At 38.0% G+C, this 18,007-nt stretch overlaps 1 protein-coding gene across 1 annotated transcript; it reads right to left on the bottom strand.

The window, feature by feature from the left end:
- Nucleotides 1-3,420: 3,420 nt before the first annotated feature.
- LOC139729082 (cell death protein 3-like) lies at nucleotides 3,421-17,677 on the bottom strand. Its single transcript, XM_071640006.1, has 10 exons — nucleotides 17,454-17,677; nucleotides 16,315-16,483; nucleotides 12,925-13,237; nucleotides 12,285-12,395; nucleotides 10,414-10,544; nucleotides 8,721-8,906; nucleotides 7,628-7,868; nucleotides 7,113-7,337; nucleotides 6,369-6,478; nucleotides 3,421-3,570 (listed from the first exon to the last, which is right to left on the bottom strand). Exons 2-10 carry the CDS (start codon nucleotides 16,381-16,383, stop codon nucleotides 3,421-3,423), a joined length of 1,536 nt encoding a protein of 511 aa, XP_071496107.1. The 5' UTR covers nucleotides 16,384-16,483; nucleotides 17,454-17,677.
- Nucleotides 17,678-18,007: the final 330 nt, after the last annotated feature.

The following is an 18,007-nucleotide window of genomic DNA, read 5'->3' as shown; positions in this document are numbered from 1 at the left end:
TATCACTGTGGCAGTTGTATGTCATAACTGCTCAGAATATTGTCAATGGAGTTGTACAACTTAATCTGGACAGGTCCCTGCTAAAAGATATTTACCTGCGCTTACCGATACAGTAGTACACTCACATAGATATTTAAAAAAGCTTTTGCATCGATTGTCCGATTTTCTTCAAATTTTCGCTGATGTGTTCTAATAATGTTGCTGCTTTAAATCAATCCACATCGCTCTTTGGGTTTTGGTTTCCTTTCAGACAATTGCTTTTGAGATGGACCATTAGTGATTCCCTGATAAGCGTTGTACTTCCATTATTTTGCAGACAACAATGGTAAGGCTTACAATAAGCATGTCGATATTCTCTGGATCGCATTTAGGACCTTAAAGTACAAAGAACGAGAGATTTAGATCAGGAAAATGATATGAAAAAAGGTGTTAAAGCAGAGGGAAATGTCTCCTGAAATATGTTATCAATGTGACTTTTAAAAGATATTCGCTCCATGAGAAATCGCGAGTTAAGACTGATCGATTCACTTCACCGATTTTCGCCCCAGAACAGCTGTCTTAGGCAATGGAAACTATCTTGGATAACGAGAAAAAAAGTGTGTAATCTAATAAGCCTGATTTTGATTTTTATGTGTCTAGAATGATTATCTTTTGGTTTTTTTTTTTATTGCCTAAAAATTGATGTGGTTCTAAGACGTTTCTTGTATGTATTCAAAACAAATCCCACATCATACTCAGATTCATGTCATAATCTGTTACAACTGGAACATTTCCTTTTTCTTGTATCAGTTGTCTTGCACCAACCAACATATAATCGTTACCTTCGACCAGCAGTATTACATGTGAACATTGGAGCTTTATTTGATAGTCTTTGTTCAAGTCACCATTTTCTTTTCTCCTCTTTGTGGTCAGAATACATTTTGATTGTTATGTTCATAATTATATTCTCTGTATACAGACATATGGTTCAGTTACCATATTCTCTCTTTTTTTTCATACGCAAATCGCAGATGAATTTTGTTGATGAACAATACATGTAATGGCTTTAGTAAATTTTGTTGTCTATTACTTTTATATTTTTTAGTTTTAATGGTAGCAGCATCTGTAACAATATGGATTTTGTGTCTTAAACTGTGACTTGTATCGAATGGACACAATGCTTTTTGTGTGTTTCTCCGTTGTGTGTACTTTACAACTGTACACTGGAAGCATATTTTCACGGGTTATGTTGTGTAGATTTCGCAGTCGTCATCTTTGTAGGATATAGAGTATGTGCTTTCGTGCAAAACAAGACAGAAAGAAAAAAAATGATATCTAGTGAAAAATAAGCCAAGAAAATTATAATGAATAGAGTGAATCTTACAAATAGATGTATTAATTCTAAAGAAATACAAATCTTGTTCAAGTTCAAGTTCGAATTTATTCGTTTTTCCACAATAAAATCATACAGACATAAATCTCACTTTCTTGAGTGACAGAAACAATGTATGTAAATTCGTACAAAGAAACCAACAATAATGAGAAAAACTAATAGTATCAATACATTGCAATTGTTGCAGAAGTAACGAAAATGAAAGAATTGTCAATATGCACTGTGTGAAAAAACGGAGGGACCCACTAAAAAGACAATGCTTGTAGAGTGTGGGCCCCTCTTGTGAAACCAGTCAATGGATAAAGCTGCGTGTTTTTGTCTTTCCTTTATGCGTCTGGTTGAATGGGATTAGAAAGGTGACGAATGATGTGAGAATGTGATGAAAGAAAGTGTGAGGGAAGTAGAGGGTAGTGAAGATAAAGATTAGTGAAAATATAGGTTAGTGAAGAAAGAGATTGGTGGAGAGAGAGATTAGTGAAGATAGAGATTAGTAAAGAGAGTTTAGTGACAGATGAGTGGAGACAGATTACTGAAGATAGAGATTAGCGAACATTGTAGTAGAGATATAGATTAGTGAAGGTAGAGAATAGTGGAGATAAAGATTAATAGAGGAAAAGGTTAGTAAAAAGGAAGGCTATCTTAATCACTACTATGGTAGTTTCGGCTCTACTCATAAATGTACTACATGGTTTAAATTGTACATTGTAGTACAATTTGTGTGTTTTCATGCACTCGCGACATACAGCATCGCACATAACAAGAAAATATATGCACACAATTCCTTCAAAGAACAAGGTAATTATTGTCATCCACTACATTTTATTCTTGTACACAAGGTATATGATATATTTCATATATTTACGAGATGTGTAACACAACTGATACAAAATACATAAGTTTTTACTCTCACACAAAGATTATTTAGAGGAATTCTTACATCACTGAAGTCGACGCATACTCGGTCACATCATGTAAGATGGATTTAAACTGAACAAGTGTGGAATATAACCAATATAATCTATGCAACAAAAAAAAATAATTGTATTCAATGAACAACAAGAGAGTAAATTAGCAGGACTTAGAATGAGATATGACAGTTATCAATGAAGAAAATTTTTATGATGATTTTCTCTGTACTGTAATAGAGAGAAGATAAAGTTCACATTTCATTCTCTGCTACATTTTGTATTTGTTTTCAAATGTCTGAAATCCTTGTTTGGGTACTCGGACATGGAGAACTGAGCTGTCCTCTTCTGTATATTTTGCATTTAACATTGTATCATATGATACTAAATAAAATCATGTATAGTCAGACAGTTATTTGATGTATCAACTGAAGTCACTTTTCAAACATTCAAGAAAGTTACAGTTGTAATATGTATGCCAGAATACACACACACACACACACACACACCCACATACACGCATGGATTATATTTGTGTATCATACATATTTCTTTTCTTGAATGTATGTAATATGACACTGCTCAGTACATCGTATGTCGGATTAAGCAGGGTTCAGCACATTGCACTTCAGCCTTCGGGTCCAAATGGAGTTGAATGTACATACGGTCGCGTTACCATGTGACAATAGCGAGCTTTAGATCTGCGACGCGAACGCTAAGGCGACGCAACCTCCAAGGTTGGACAATGGAAACAGCTTTCTCGCGCATGTGTAGAACACCATTTTTTTCTTAGTAGGGTTTAGCATCGTCTTAGCGTTCTCGTCGCAGATCTAAAGCTCTCTATTATTTTTTTTTAATGAAAATAACATAAAACCCGCAGAAATCGTAATGAAATGTGAGATCCCAACTCCTAATGCTTTAACTCTTTACTAATCAAATTCATATATAATGCTTGTTATCACGAACATGAAATGTAGGCTGATATACATTTCACAAAGGTAGTTTCTATAATTCATTTCCCCATTCTCGGGAATGATGACGCAGTACGAATATTACACTTTATATCCCCCTTTTCACTTGGTATCTTATTTGCTGCAAGGTTCTGATTGATGAGTATCGTCCTGTCTCCCAGATATTCCCGGCTCACTGCGGAGGATACTTCGGGAAAAAGTAGAATCGCTTTCGCATCCCCTGGCTCTCGTACGCCGGCGTCTGTCGGACCTGGAACGGGCGAGCTCCGGCCTCTGAAGGGGGCCGCGTAAACTGAAAGTGTTCCGTCACAAGGCGAGTGACCTTTTGTGTGAAGCATGGATGAGAAAATAATAATAATAATAATAATACATACAATTTCTATAGCGTCGTTCTCCACTTTGATTAAATGCTCAAGGCGCTTTACAATTGTACATCAAAGCAAACAGATTGAAAATACAAGTACATCACAGTAATAGAAGAAGGATGAAGAAGCAGAAAAAAAAGACATGAAAGTCTGTGTTCAAAAGACACTGGTCTTCAAAATGCACTGCTAAACAGATAGGATTTTAAATTACTCCTGAAAGATGTTATAGAGCTCGAGTCTTTCAGCTCACGAGGAAGTGAATTCCACAGTGTTGGTCCAGCGTGAGCGAAAGCTCGTTCCCCCCAAGATTTCCTAGAAAACGGAATATGTAAGAGACCTGATGTTGAGGATCGAAGAGTTCGTGAAGGTTGGTATTGACGAAACAAACAAACATTGTAATCAGGAGCTGTTCCCTCAATAACATGATAAACCAAAAGAAGTATCTTAAACCGAATACGCTCCTGTACAGGCAACCAATGAAGACTCTTCAGGATAGGTGTGATATGACTGCGTTTACTTGACAAAGAAACAATACGTGCAGCGGCATTTTGTAGCTTTTGTAATTGGGCAATTTGCGAGTTTGGTAGATTGAAATGGATGGAAGGTAGAATTTTTGAGACGGATGATGATGAAGAAGAGGAAGTGAGCGAGATGGATGGAGAGATTGGTGGAGGAATAAAAGGAGAAGGAGAAAAGGAAGGAGGAAGAAGAAAAAGAAATATCGAGGTATAATTAATGGTAATCAGTGTTAGTGGGTTAGTGGTAGCAGTAGGTAAAGAAGAATAGGAATAATGAGAAGGAAGATAAAGAAAGAGAAGGAGGAGGAGAACAAGAAAAGAAGATGTTATTTTTCTTGACCTTGCAGCTCTGATATATCCAACTGCAATATACACGAGAAATCAAACTTTTAATGAAACTAAATTCGAGACTCAAATGACGAGAACTGTGTGACATCTTCAACAGTTAGTCCACTTGATTTTTGCCAATAATCAACCTCCCTCAAGCTCAATTAAACCATGCGGATGTATTCTTCCATATGTTCCGTCAGTGAACAGATCTATCCTCCACCAGGGCCCTGTTTCATAAAGCTGTTCGTAAAGTTACGAAAGTTACGAGCGACTGATGATCAGTTCTTGTGCTGAATTATGGAATTCTGAGAAGTATATAGCACATCAGAACTGATCACCAGTCACTCGTAATTTGTTCGTAACTTTATGAACAGCTTTATGACACAGGGCCCAGGTATATACGGAGACCTACACAGTGTGCCGTCACATTCATATTAATGTGTAATGTGCGCCCCCGCCACGAGTAGCGGGTTTCAGGTATACATCAGGATAACACCGTCATCCGTTAGGACTCAGTGCATGGGGGCACTGTGGTTCAGAGGGCAGGACTTTCAAACGGAGGTCTCGAATTCAAAACTGTCAAATCCCTATGTCTTTGTATTAGGCGCGTGTTATTACTCATGATGTAACTCCCGACCCAGGAGTATAAGAATAGGTACTTGGCAACGCTGGGGCAATATAATTTTTCCCGAATAAGATTTTAAAACTGATAGACTTGTTTGGTTATAATTTAGGTATTTTTATGTACAAATTTTCCTCAAAAGATCTTCCTGGTGTTTTTTTACCGATGTTCATAAGAAACAATTCTGTCCACCACTATCCAACTCGCCAGAGTGACGCTTATCACCTTCCACGAACTCGAACAGTTTTCGCTAAAAACACAATTATGTATACAGGTCCTAAATATTGGAATGATCTCCCAACAGAGGTTAAAAGCTGTTTGTCATTATCATCCTTTAAGCGTAAACTCAGACAGCATGTATTGAATAGCTACATCACACAAGTGCACTAACATTCCCTTTTATTATGCTCATGGCTGCTCTGTTATACTACTCGGTTGTTGCCATGTGAACAGACTTATGCATATACATTTTAGTTGCATGTTCTCTCAAATTCCTGCCCATCGGTGTTTTTCTTCCACTTCTAGTAAGACTTTGGTCGTGTCGCATAGTTTCCCCTCTTTTCTTTTATGCGTCATTGCAGCTGGCTGGTATATCACATATAGGAATTGCAATTGATTCATGTTCTCCATTTTTCAAATCTTTCCCCGTGTCTATGGAAGCCGGAATGTTTAAACCCTAAAATTATATAGTACTTAAGTAGTCACGTCATTATCACTCCCATGTCAAAATTGCTATTAGAGCAACTGCTATAGTGTGCAGCATGTGGTTACTTGTTCTCATTTTATCACACACAAAAATACATGTGAGAAGAATCTTCTGTACCCCGAGTAATAGTCATTCTCTTTTGTTTATCCTTACTTTTGGTCTTAATTGTACCCGTGCTCCTCATCCTGTTCCCCTCACTAAGCTTTTGTTGGGACCTACACTCAACAAGCTTTGCTTTTAGTAGGTTCAATCGTATTTCTCTTCGCATCCTTTACTTTGATTGAAAATGACACATCGACCGTTATATACGGTATATATTATTATTATATATATATTACTTTTGTATTCCTATTTCTTCATGTATCCAAGCTGGACATTCTGTATTATATTTTGTTATATACCATGTATTTTCCATCGAGAAATACGAAAATAAATTGAAATTGAAAATTGAAAATATTAATGGCAGGGCCCTCAGGAAAAGCAGAGGTATTAACGGAGAGATTATACCCTGGGTGAATAAGAATATATCCTTATTATCGAATTTAATTGATGCATAGGTAAGTTATCCTCACGACCCACCTTCCTCAACAGCTCGTGCAGTTCGTCCACGTGCGCGTTGGCGAGGAAGACCTCGGCGATAGCCTGGACGAACCACGACCCGTCACGCCGATTCCGAATCGAGTAATAACCTGAGGTCACGGTCCAATGTTTAAGAGGACGAAAAAAAAAGTAAGAGCCAAAAGTATGTCTTAGATACCAAATCGTGTATATTTTACGTTCCGTCGATTCGTCTCTCTCTCTGTCTTTATTTTAGATATGAATATATGTGCCTATATGAATAAACAAATAAAAAAATAAACATATGTACTGATAAAATAGTACATATATAGATAATTGATTGATTGATTGATTGATTAATTGATTAATTGATGAATTGATTGAGCTAGTTATTTTCATTTTCTGATTTTGAAACACAATATACAGACAAGCTTAAATTGAGGCACGATATCACTTTCTTCTAAAATTTTATTCTGATGGTCATTGTCTTTCTGACAAGGGCAGCCCTTCCTATTGTAACCATGATACATCCAAAGGTCCCTGAATTGTGAATTTATTTTCATCCAAGCATTGCGTTAACACCTTTGGTCAACCAGGGTGTCGTGGAGATGTATCGGTTAGGAACGTTCGCGCAACGGGTAGGATTCGAACTAAAAGCCTCATCCGCTACACCAAACAGTCCACACTACCATCAGATCAGGCAAGATTCTGTAGCTTAAAAGGGACAAAGGTTACATTGTGGAGTTACACATTGTCGTTCCTTACCATTCGAGGTCGCATTGGCCACTAATATATCGGCGTTGTTTGGCAGTTCCCGGCCGCCGTCAACATCGAATTCGTTGACCACTCTAGACGCATCGAGATTCAGCGTCAGCGAGGGAACTGGTCGGAAACTCGGCGCATAGTCGACCTCGAAGTCTGACTCTTCACGCCTCGTCTTCGAGCTCGACGTCAGTGCGTCAAGCTCGTCTGCGTTGCGGGTGTATTGATCTGTCGACGAGGAAATTATTATCATTAATATTCCATTACTATCACAACTAGTTCTCCTACTGCCATCATTAATGTAGTGATTTATAACAACATCCTGAATATCGTATATGGAGTTATCAAAGCGGTAATGTTGAACTATCAAAACATAATAAAACGTAATGAATCTTGTCCCCAAATTTCGACTATGTTCGAAACGCAGCATAATTTTTTGGGTAACTTTTGACCCAGTTGCTTGGTAATTTTCTTCACCCAAACGTCGCGATTTTTTCCAAAGTATTTTTTTTACTCACTTCCTCTGCATGTTTGGATGAAGATCAGCTTCGGCTTGCCCAGCAGGGCCCTGCAGTGTCGCCCGGTCAACCTATCCTTGATCTCGTCTCGGGACACGATCCGCTGGTCATACGGGGATGCGTCCGTGCCGCTCACGCCGTGTTCATTCCCGTGACTCATCAGCACAAAACAAGCCGAACTGTGTCGGTCGCCCTCAGCGTTGATTTTCTGAACAGTCTCTTGGATAGATGACAAGATCTCCTGAAACGAGGACAACAGTTCAAAAGCCATTGTTTGTTTGTTTGTTTTTTTTTTTGCTGTAGACGCGCAAGAAAAAAAAAATCAACAGCAACTACAACAACAACAAAAACCAACAGAATAAAAACAACTCCTGAACTTTATCCATTGACACAGTTCCTCAAAAAATGAGAGTAGCTTATTTAAGTAGTGCAGTACTAATTTTTAGAAAGGAAAAAAAGAATATGTAACAAATTACACCCCTATTTCTCTACTGACTAACTGTAATGTTCAAAATTTCAAAACATTCCACTACCCCTCTCTTGCTAAGATCTCTTTCCCCATACAATTATGAGTAATGTGATTGGAATATGTATCATAAAGTAAAAGATATTTAAAGTTGAAAATATTGTGCAAAATTTTAACAAACACGCACAAACACTGAAATTACAAATTTTCGCAGTGAAATATCGTAAATAAACAATTTTCTCCGTGAACACATATTTCAAATCCCTATAATTTACTGGCACAGTTCCTTAAAAAAAAACAACAATGACAATAGCTAAAGTAGAATCATATATATATAAATATATTCATATATTAATATATATATATAATATACATATGTATCATGTGTTTTAATAATCAATTCGTGATGTCATCGACAGTAAAGTAAGCTGAAAAGGCACGACAATAGGCCTACCTACCGACATTATACACCTTGCCGTAACCGGGTGCACCAGCTCACGATAGCAAGACAGGTCTCAAAATCAAAACAGCACAAAACAAAACCTGACACTTGTTTGTAAGACATAACCCTTTCTCTACTTAGGGCGAAGTAAAAGTTAGAGAGGGAAACCTTTTTGTTCAACTCACGTCTCTCGTCAGATTGCAATATACCAGAGGCTCGTAGCCGAGCTGGCTGAAGACGTGTTCAACGTTGCGGACGTCGTTCTCCGAACCTCTTCTCATTCCTCCACTGTCCTCAGGAAGGTGAGGGAAGTTACTGTTGTTAAGGATGTAGGCCACGCCCTTGTACGATGACGTCCACGTGACGTACATCTAAAAACCCCGGAGACATCCAATCACCGCAATGTCCAACGAAAGAGAGAGGAGGGGAGGGGGAGGGGAGAGTGAAAGTCATGGATCCAGTTGGAATCATCGATGGTGATTTCACAAATAAAAAGCGCAGGCCTAACAGACGGCGTCCTGCTGTACAAACCTGATGGACTAACTTAAAGCAGACCTCCGGGTGATTTTCAGATTTTTACATTTGAACAGCTGTACATAAAATAGTGATACTAATTACAGAGTTTCAGAATTTATAATGATTGGGATGAAGAAAAATAATGTTTTCAGAATGTATAACAAATCACAATGAACAAGGATGATGACATGGCAGCCTAACCATAAGAATGCATGAGTTGGGGCTCAAGGAAGCAGAAGAAAAGAAGAAGGCATGCATGGATTATACACAGGTGAATTTGTTAAGCAAGCGGTATTGCAATGGAATTACACTGCTATACATTACAGAAATATGTGAACCTCCTATGTCATCATCATTGTTCAGTGTAATTTGTTTAAGGTTCTTCAGAGTATTGGTTTCTCTGCTCAAGTACCACAATAAATTCCACAAATCTATACATGTAGCTATCGACTTATGTATTACATGATGTAAAAACATGAAAACCGTCTGAAATGCCCTGTCGACTAGGAGTAACGTTTACCACTTAGAGAGAAATAACCGACAAGCTTATAGACAATAGTTTGAAATTAATAATTGAACAATCGTACGCGACGCGAAGACAAAAACATCACCCCTGAGCTGTTATTTGCGATATTTTCATATCATCAATTTTATGTTCATTGCTATAAAATTCTGGTCCATAGACCACCCTGACGGATTCCCCTTGCTTGGTGTCTCCCAATCACTCGGTTCCAATCGCTCTGTCCTCATTGCTCGACTGATTCAAACAAATCCTAATAACAAATGTATCGTGAAATAGATTGGCCGAACTGCTCTGAACAGTACTTAACAAACCTGAAAGCACAATAGGCCTTTAACGTTACGTTGATCTTACGGACTTAACAACCCCACATCTACATCTCACCGAGGTAATACATAATTTCTGTTTAATCAGATGAATCAGATTGTCAAGTTTTCATTTAAGATTGAGGGTGAGAGTGCTGAATGTAAATGCTTTTTTGTTGTTTTTTTAATCAGTAGAGTAAAATAAGGCCTGTTTGCGTTTTGTGACAAACGTTTGTTTGACAAACCCAAATAATCGAACATGATAACCCAAACACTGAACTCCTTTGATGTGCAACTTTGATATAATATGATTACCAAAGAAAAGCGAAAGTCTGAGAGACTTTGCTTTAAACTGTTTGCTTTGTTTCCACGGTCTATCTTCATTATAACTCTACGCTAACTTACGTAACAGCATATTGCCATCTCCAATTGTTTAAGAAGAAATCACACGAAATAACAGGAAATAGGCTAAAAAAGGGATTTGCAATGTCTAGTTTTTTTCTCATTTTGCTGTGTCAAGTTTTCACCAAAGATTACATTTTCGTTGTCCAGGTCTGAAGGAAGAGGGGTGGCTGCTGGTAGTATCGTATTTGTGTAGAGACCATCGACGTCGGGCTCTATTTCGATGCGATTACCGGGTCGTTGGCCGGTCGCCGTTGTCGTTTGGACTGAGCAATGAAAATACGGTATTCACGTCAATTGTTATGTGTCTAGGATGACTGAGTGAAGTGCTAGTTTATTCACTGTATCTGTTTCCTCACAATACAACCATGTCCTTAAAGGGACTGTACAGTACTGGTTGAGGTGGGGATTCATGTTTTGAACATTCCTAAGTGAGATAATGAGAAACCTCTTATGAAATAAGAAAGAGCATGTAATTTTAAGAAGGATTCAACGTTTATTTGATGAAAATTGGTTTTCAAATGGCTGAGATATCCAAAAAAAGTGATAATAATAAAAGGCAACAGGCCACGTCTTTTATTAGGATCTCTTTGTTTCACCTTGTTTTTGGATATCTCAGCCATTTCAAAACCGATTTTCATCAAATAAACTTTTGATACCCCTTAGAATTGCATGCTCTTTGACATCTCATAGAGTAGTTTCTGAATATCTCGCAAAAAGTTAAAAGCTAAATCCTCACCTCGACCAGAACTGTACACACCCTTTAAAGGGGATGGCTAGTAACCGATCAGTGGGAATCAGTGGGAATGCTGAGGGATGATTGTTCCAATCCTTGTGGGATTAATTTAAGAGTACATTATATATCTACTGTTGTGTGAAGATTATTTGCTTCAGAACGGTCTCATATTCAAGTAATGTGCAGATTAATGCCCCGTCACTGACCAGGGACGCTTACCTGGAAGCATTAAACTGCACATTACTTGAATATGAGACCATTCTGAAGCAAATAATTTTCACACGAGAATAGATATATAATGTACTCTTAAATGAATCCCACAAGGATTGGAACAATCATCCCTCAGCTTTCCCACTGATTCCCACTGATCAGTTACTAGCCATCCCCTTTAAGGAGAATCATTCTTCCATGCATCAATTAGTGCTATGGTGGGCAACCCCAGGGTCAGCTTTGTGGTAGTCGGGAGCATCAATCCATACAAGTGGGCAGAAAAGTTGATAATACAATGGAAACTCAGTATAACGAGATCCTTGGGACCAAGCAATTTGTTCTTTATATCAGATATTTTGTTATATCAGTAGTCCATAAACAATACAGAACAAAGGAAATAAATTTGATGGGACCGGAGAAATTAGTTTGTTATACATTGTATCAGGTATTTTGTTATATCACATTGTATCAGGTATTTTGTTATATCAGATCTTTTTATATCGAGTTTCCACTGTATCTTTATCTTTCAGGTCAACTGAATAAGGTGAAAGGTAAAGCAACAATCAGAAAAACACCCAGGTGCTGATCGTACACATTATCTTGACACAGTCATTGTAATGTCGAAATAGCATAATACAACTTTTGTATCTCGAATTTATGAGCTTTCAATCTAATTCACCTCACTTTACAGAAATCTCAAAGAGGAAGGTCACAAGCACACTTAAAACGACTCTTTCTTCTTCTTCTTCTCCTTCTTCTTCTTCTTCTTCTTCTTCTTTTTTGTGGGGGGGGGGGGGGTCTGTTTTAGAAGCTATATCACTGTTAGAAAAGAGATATAGCTTATATTGGTTATGGTTCATTTTGCTGATGTACAATTAAAAATCCTTCCCTATACATCTATACTGTCATTGATGGTTTAACATTACGCTACTATTACGACAATTTGAGTCGTTCAGCTCAAAGTTGTTTCATAGCAGGGAGGTGGGAAGAGACTCCCACCTCCCTGTAAATAGTGAGATACGGAAAGAAAGTAGGTGGGGTGTTCCGTCGCTATGGTTACCTGGAGGATTTTGATTGGGAGGAGGCGGAGGAGGGGATGCCGGTGAAGGGCGGGGCTTCACGTCATTTTCCGATATGAGACCTTTGTTCAGCAGCGTCTGGAACAATTTGTCTGGAAAGATATCATGAATAAGCAATGATATATAATGGACTCTTTTCCTCTGGCGTTTTGTACGTGAAGTACTGATGATGTATCAGCCTCAGATAGTTGCATCATTAAGTCACATTCAGTCAATACTGCAAGGCAAAGTTAGGCAAATGAATACATTCTTAATACGATTGTATTATAGAATTAATACAGAAAGCTTTCATCGATTGAGGGGGGGGGGGGTATTATACATTATAAGTAACAAAAAGGGTATTTTCATTTTTTTTTTTAGCATAAACGATAGAAGAGTTGTAGTATGCTATCACAACCTCTTGTCATTTGCATGTGTAGTAACGAACCAGTTCCCTTTTTGACGAAAAACATATGAAACTGTGAAATTACGCGACTTTCTTATTCTATACCTATATCATCGATATTTTGGGACCTTTTTTTTTTAATGCTATTCGTCTTGTTTTACTCGATTTATCATAGGGTCAATGTCTTTTTTTCCCCCATTATGTAAACCGCTGGTAAATGGCTGGAGTGTGTATACCTGATGTTGCCTGGCGTTGATTGGCCTGATTATCCGCTATGGTGCTGAGAGGCGAGGAAGATGCCGGCAGGGGTATTCCCGCGCCGCCTTCGGCCACGCCCCCAGCACCTCCGACGAGACCGCGATCCTCGAGGATCTTCCAGACGGCTCGGATGGCGGCCTGCACGCCGTTGTCTCTGCGCTCGAAGTGCTTCACCTGCTCGGACACGCCCGTGCGGAGGTCGGTGGCAGTGACGTCGTACACCCAGAGTTCGTCCAGGCTGTGGACGCGACCTCTCACGTTCATTCTGAATTTTCGGCCGCCGTGTTCAACCTGCCATGTCACATGACGAAGAGTATAGAGTGACGATGGTAGTCAATGTTGACGATGATAGTAATTATTACCATCACTTCTTCTTGATACCTGATACTATACTACAACTTATGTATTTACTAACGACTATCTCAACTTCTACGCGTTATATTGATTACTGCTACTATATACGATATGCCATAACTGCTACCACTATAATGGTACCGACTAATTCTACTACTAGGCCTACTACTACTACCGTGACTATTTAGTATTACTATTACTATAACCGCTGTACTACTTTATACTACTTCTACTAAGACTACATACACTAGCACGACAACCACTACTACTTCTTCTACTGCTACTAGAATGGTATGCTACTACTACTACTATACAACTACTTCTACTTATTATACTACTACTTCTACTTATTATACTACTAAATTCTACTACTACTACTTCTACTACTACTACTAATAGTAATAATAATGATAATAATAATAATACTATGACTATTACTACCTCTACACTACTACTTCGCTAAACTATACTTCCAACATTACTATACTACAACTATACTATCACTCTTAGAGAACTTCCACTATTACTGTTTTACTTTATAACTACTTCTAGTACTATGTGAAGCTACAAAGGAAAAATGACGGTCCCAGTATATCAGAAAGAAGAGAATTCAGACAGACAGACAAACACACACACACACACACACACACACACACAAAATGATTCCGAATCGCTATTATTGTCAATACACCATTCACAAAATACACTTATAAAGATGCATGTATTATTTTCTGTATCCAGCTGTTATACAGACACACTCAAACCTACCGACACACACAGTGCACCGTTTTCACACAGCGCTCTCACATTATGATGAACAAAATGAGTAGCAACCATTAAAGGCATAATTTACCATCCGCAGATGAAACAAAAACCTAGCATCACTGCTTTAAAATAGTTCCAAAATGTGAATTTGGGATAGAAACAACCATTGTAAAATTTTGAATCCGTATAATCAATGTTAAGTATTGTTAAATAGACAAAATGTGAACAATAGTTATAATAACAATGTTGCCAGACTAAACCGTCTACAGTTATCGTTTAATGACAAAAATAGTGATATCTCCTTATATTTTAGGCTTTGGTGTGAAAATCTTATATGGTAGGATGTTTTGTGATACAACAGACCTACACATACTATGCATCAAATGTGATATCTTGAAAAATGTTTAAATCACTGTTCCCAAAGGTAAATCGGACCTTTAATTAGGCCAATAAGTCGATCTATCATAAGTTCTTCAACAAAATCCGTCCTATCACTCCCTTGAGACATGCATGTGTGACGTACTGCTCGCATCATGATCACGTATACAACATTAGCAACACCATCGAAACACAGACGGACACGTGTCACCGGACATAATAAGCCAGTTCGTAATTAGCTCATGTGCACGTTGGTACAACATATTTAATGACCTTTCTTTATTCTCAGTTGGTTAGGGACTTCTTTAAGAAGAATTAAGAATTGAATTTATTTATTCAGCATAAAAACAACAGAGAAAGACAATGATGAGCAATCATGACAGACACAGAGAAAAAAACATAACTTTGGAATACATAAAGCTGAAGGGAAGCAGCCAACGAGGAATTAAGTTTCCTTAAAATCTGGCCGACCCAGAAAATCCATTTAAAAAAAAATGCATTGGTGGTAAATTTTTCATATTTATAAAAAAAAAAAAAATGAGATGAACAGATATACCGTTGCAGGACAAAACATAAAGCAATACAGCATGATATACAATACACTACATTTACATTACAAAGACAATACGAATAAAGTGAGTTACGATCATTAGATAGAATACATGAATTGCCAGCCAAGCATGTCAAAAACTTAGGAATTATAATTTTGTATAAAATTCTCCTTAAGTTTACGTTTGAATACATTAAAAGAGGTAACTTTACGAATATCATCTGGTATTGAGTTCCATATAAGCGGACCTTGATAAAACACAGATTTCTGAAATAATGATGTTCTTACTTTTGGGATATGAAAATTCTTAGCGTTTCTGGTATAATATGAATGAATATTGCAATTTAAGGTGAAATAATGCATCAGAGAATCGGGTAAAAGCTTTCTATGCCATAGAAACATAAGATTACCTAAAATATATTTATATCTGTCATACAACTTTAAAATCTTTTGGGAATTAAAAATTGGTGAAGTGTGAGCTAAATAAGTTGAATGGTTTATAACCCTTATTGCACGTTTTTGTAGTTTAAAAAGTCTGTCTATGTATATATTTGCAGCACTTCCCCAAACAGAAAGACCATATTCAAAAAAAGGCGCAATAATTGCATTATATATCATTTTAAGAACGACAGTGGGTAAAAAGTTAAGTCGAAAAAGTCCCAATATTTTTTGAAATTTTGTTGCATATAATATTTATGTGATCTTTCCAAGTCAATTTATTATCAATTGTGATTCCTAAAAATTGCAAAGACACTTCATGCTTAATTTCAGATCCTGCTAAATATATGCTAATATCCTTGACATCAACATTTCTATTGGTGAATATCATAAAATGTGTTTTACTTGTATTTACTGATAATTTATTCATATATAACCATTCAGAAATTATACTTAGCTCATTATTGACTATGATTTGTAATGTTTGGGGATCATTATGAGATATAAAAATACTGGTGTCATACTGGTGTCACTTGTTTTTAAAGCGACATACTGCGCACCTGTATCAAGCTTGCCCGACGTACCAATTTATCGAATTCGTGTTCAAACAAAGAATGAACTTGCGTAGACTAGGTAACCAGAATGGTCCGTCAATCAACCGTCGGGGAAGCACTGAATGCATTCAAAACTATTTTCAATTCATATTGTCAAGTTCTAGGCTTGCTGTCAGGTGGATGTACTGGCAAGTATCACTTACAGGGATTGCATGAATAACATTATATGGCAGATGCTCATCTCAGTGAATTTGAAAACCAACATGCCTGTTGGTACAATGACCCTTTTCTGCTCATGCGCAAAGTGGAAGTACGAAATGGCTCCTTACCTCAAACTCTTCGTTCGTCATCTTTTGATAAGCGTCAATGATGGCTCCCAGCTTTTCGAGGAACGCCATCTTCGAATGAACTCCTCGACGTCAGATTCGAAGTCAACCTCTCGTCTCGATTTCTCTGTCTTAGACTTAACTTGGTTATGTTGCGTGCCAACGATGCCACCTGGATAAGTGGAGTAAAAAAACGACGTTATGACTGTATACCAGGGCCGGCGCGGCCGTGGGGGCTCGGGCCCCCACACTTTTTGTGCACCATACAAAGGAATACATAAGGTGTCATCACTTTGGGCCCCCACACTTTTTTCAACCCGGAAGTACGTAAGTGGCGCTAAAACAGAAATAGATAGAGATCTTGAAGTATGGCGGCGGTAAGGTTATGTGTTTTCTCTGAAGACCTTTTTTTTTTTTATAACACCCGGAAATGGGAGGGGAGAGAATGAGCTGAGGACCTTTTTTTTTTTTTTAATTTTGCTTGTCAGCTGAAGGAACCCAGAAGTGGACGGGGAGAGATGAGCTGAGGACCTTTTTTTTTTGCTTGTCAGCTGAAGAAACCCGGAAGTGGACGGGGAGAGATGAGCTGAGGACCTTTTTTGTTTTGTTTTGTTTTGTTTTTTTGCTTGTTAGCTCATGAAACCCGGAAGTGGGCCCCCACACTTTTGAAAACACTGCGCCGGCCCTGTATACGACCCGAGTGGATACAAATACAGGTGTACTATTTTATTGCGATTTTAATTGTAAATTATTCTACTCACACGGAACCGAGAAAAGGGCAGGAAGCATCTTCCACATATACACACACAACGTACGTGTATGATACACATACACACATTCATAATAATCATTGATATACAAAAACACATAATCAAATATAACATACACACACAAACACATACACATTATGCTTTTAACTATAAAGAGAGAAAAAAAAAAGAGAAACTATCAAATTTAATTAGTTCTGTGTGGGCGCCCATCATGCGCTATGTAAATGAAGTGAGGATACATCAAGCTTGTATTATGTTATCGCCGCGTGCTCATGAAAATTTGACAACGAAAACAAAGTGCTACCTGCAAATCGACGGGATTTATAATCCCTATAATGGGCTATTTACATACTAAATAAGTCCATTGCTTACCTCTGGTTTATATTTCATGAAATGGAAAACCTCCGTGCAGGACTGGTGTAGTGCAGTGATACTAAGATGCTAAAGTTATCTCGTCTATAACTAAATGGATGTATCCAGCGATTGAGGTCGCACAGCAATATGCCGCCTACACATTTAGTGTGTGCAGAACCCAACAGGCAGAGAATTGTCACTCGGAATTCTTTTAAAACGCGATGAAGAGACATCTAATCATTACTCAGAGCACTGAGCGACACTAGCGTCTGCGTGTGTTTTATACAGCTATATAACAGCAACCCAGACGTAGGTTTCCCCGCTTTGAGCATTATCCCGGTTTTCCCCGTCGCATATTTATCCTTTGTGACGGAACAAACGCTACGTCGAGCTCAGTTCAGCGCAGAACTCATGCACTCGCAGGCTTCACAAAACCTGTTCCGACCTTCAACTCGACATATAGTTCACGCGTGAACGGAAAGAGCTATTCTACATGACTACAAGCTTCGTCTATTTGCAGGCAAGTGGAAAGAGTCTCTTTCCACCTCCCTGATCTAGGTCCATGTTTCAAT

This window comes from Diadema antillarum, unplaced genomic scaffold (genome assembly GCF_040938485.1).
Source record: "Diadema antillarum isolate AM-2024a unplaced genomic scaffold, OU_Dant_1.0 seq00000217_RagTag, whole genome shotgun sequence".
Taxonomy (NCBI): Eukaryota; Metazoa; Echinodermata; class Echinoidea; order Diadematoida; family Diadematidae; genus Diadema; species Diadema antillarum.
Note: the sequence above shows the minus strand (reverse complement) of the source record. Positions and strands in the feature narration are given on the sequence as shown.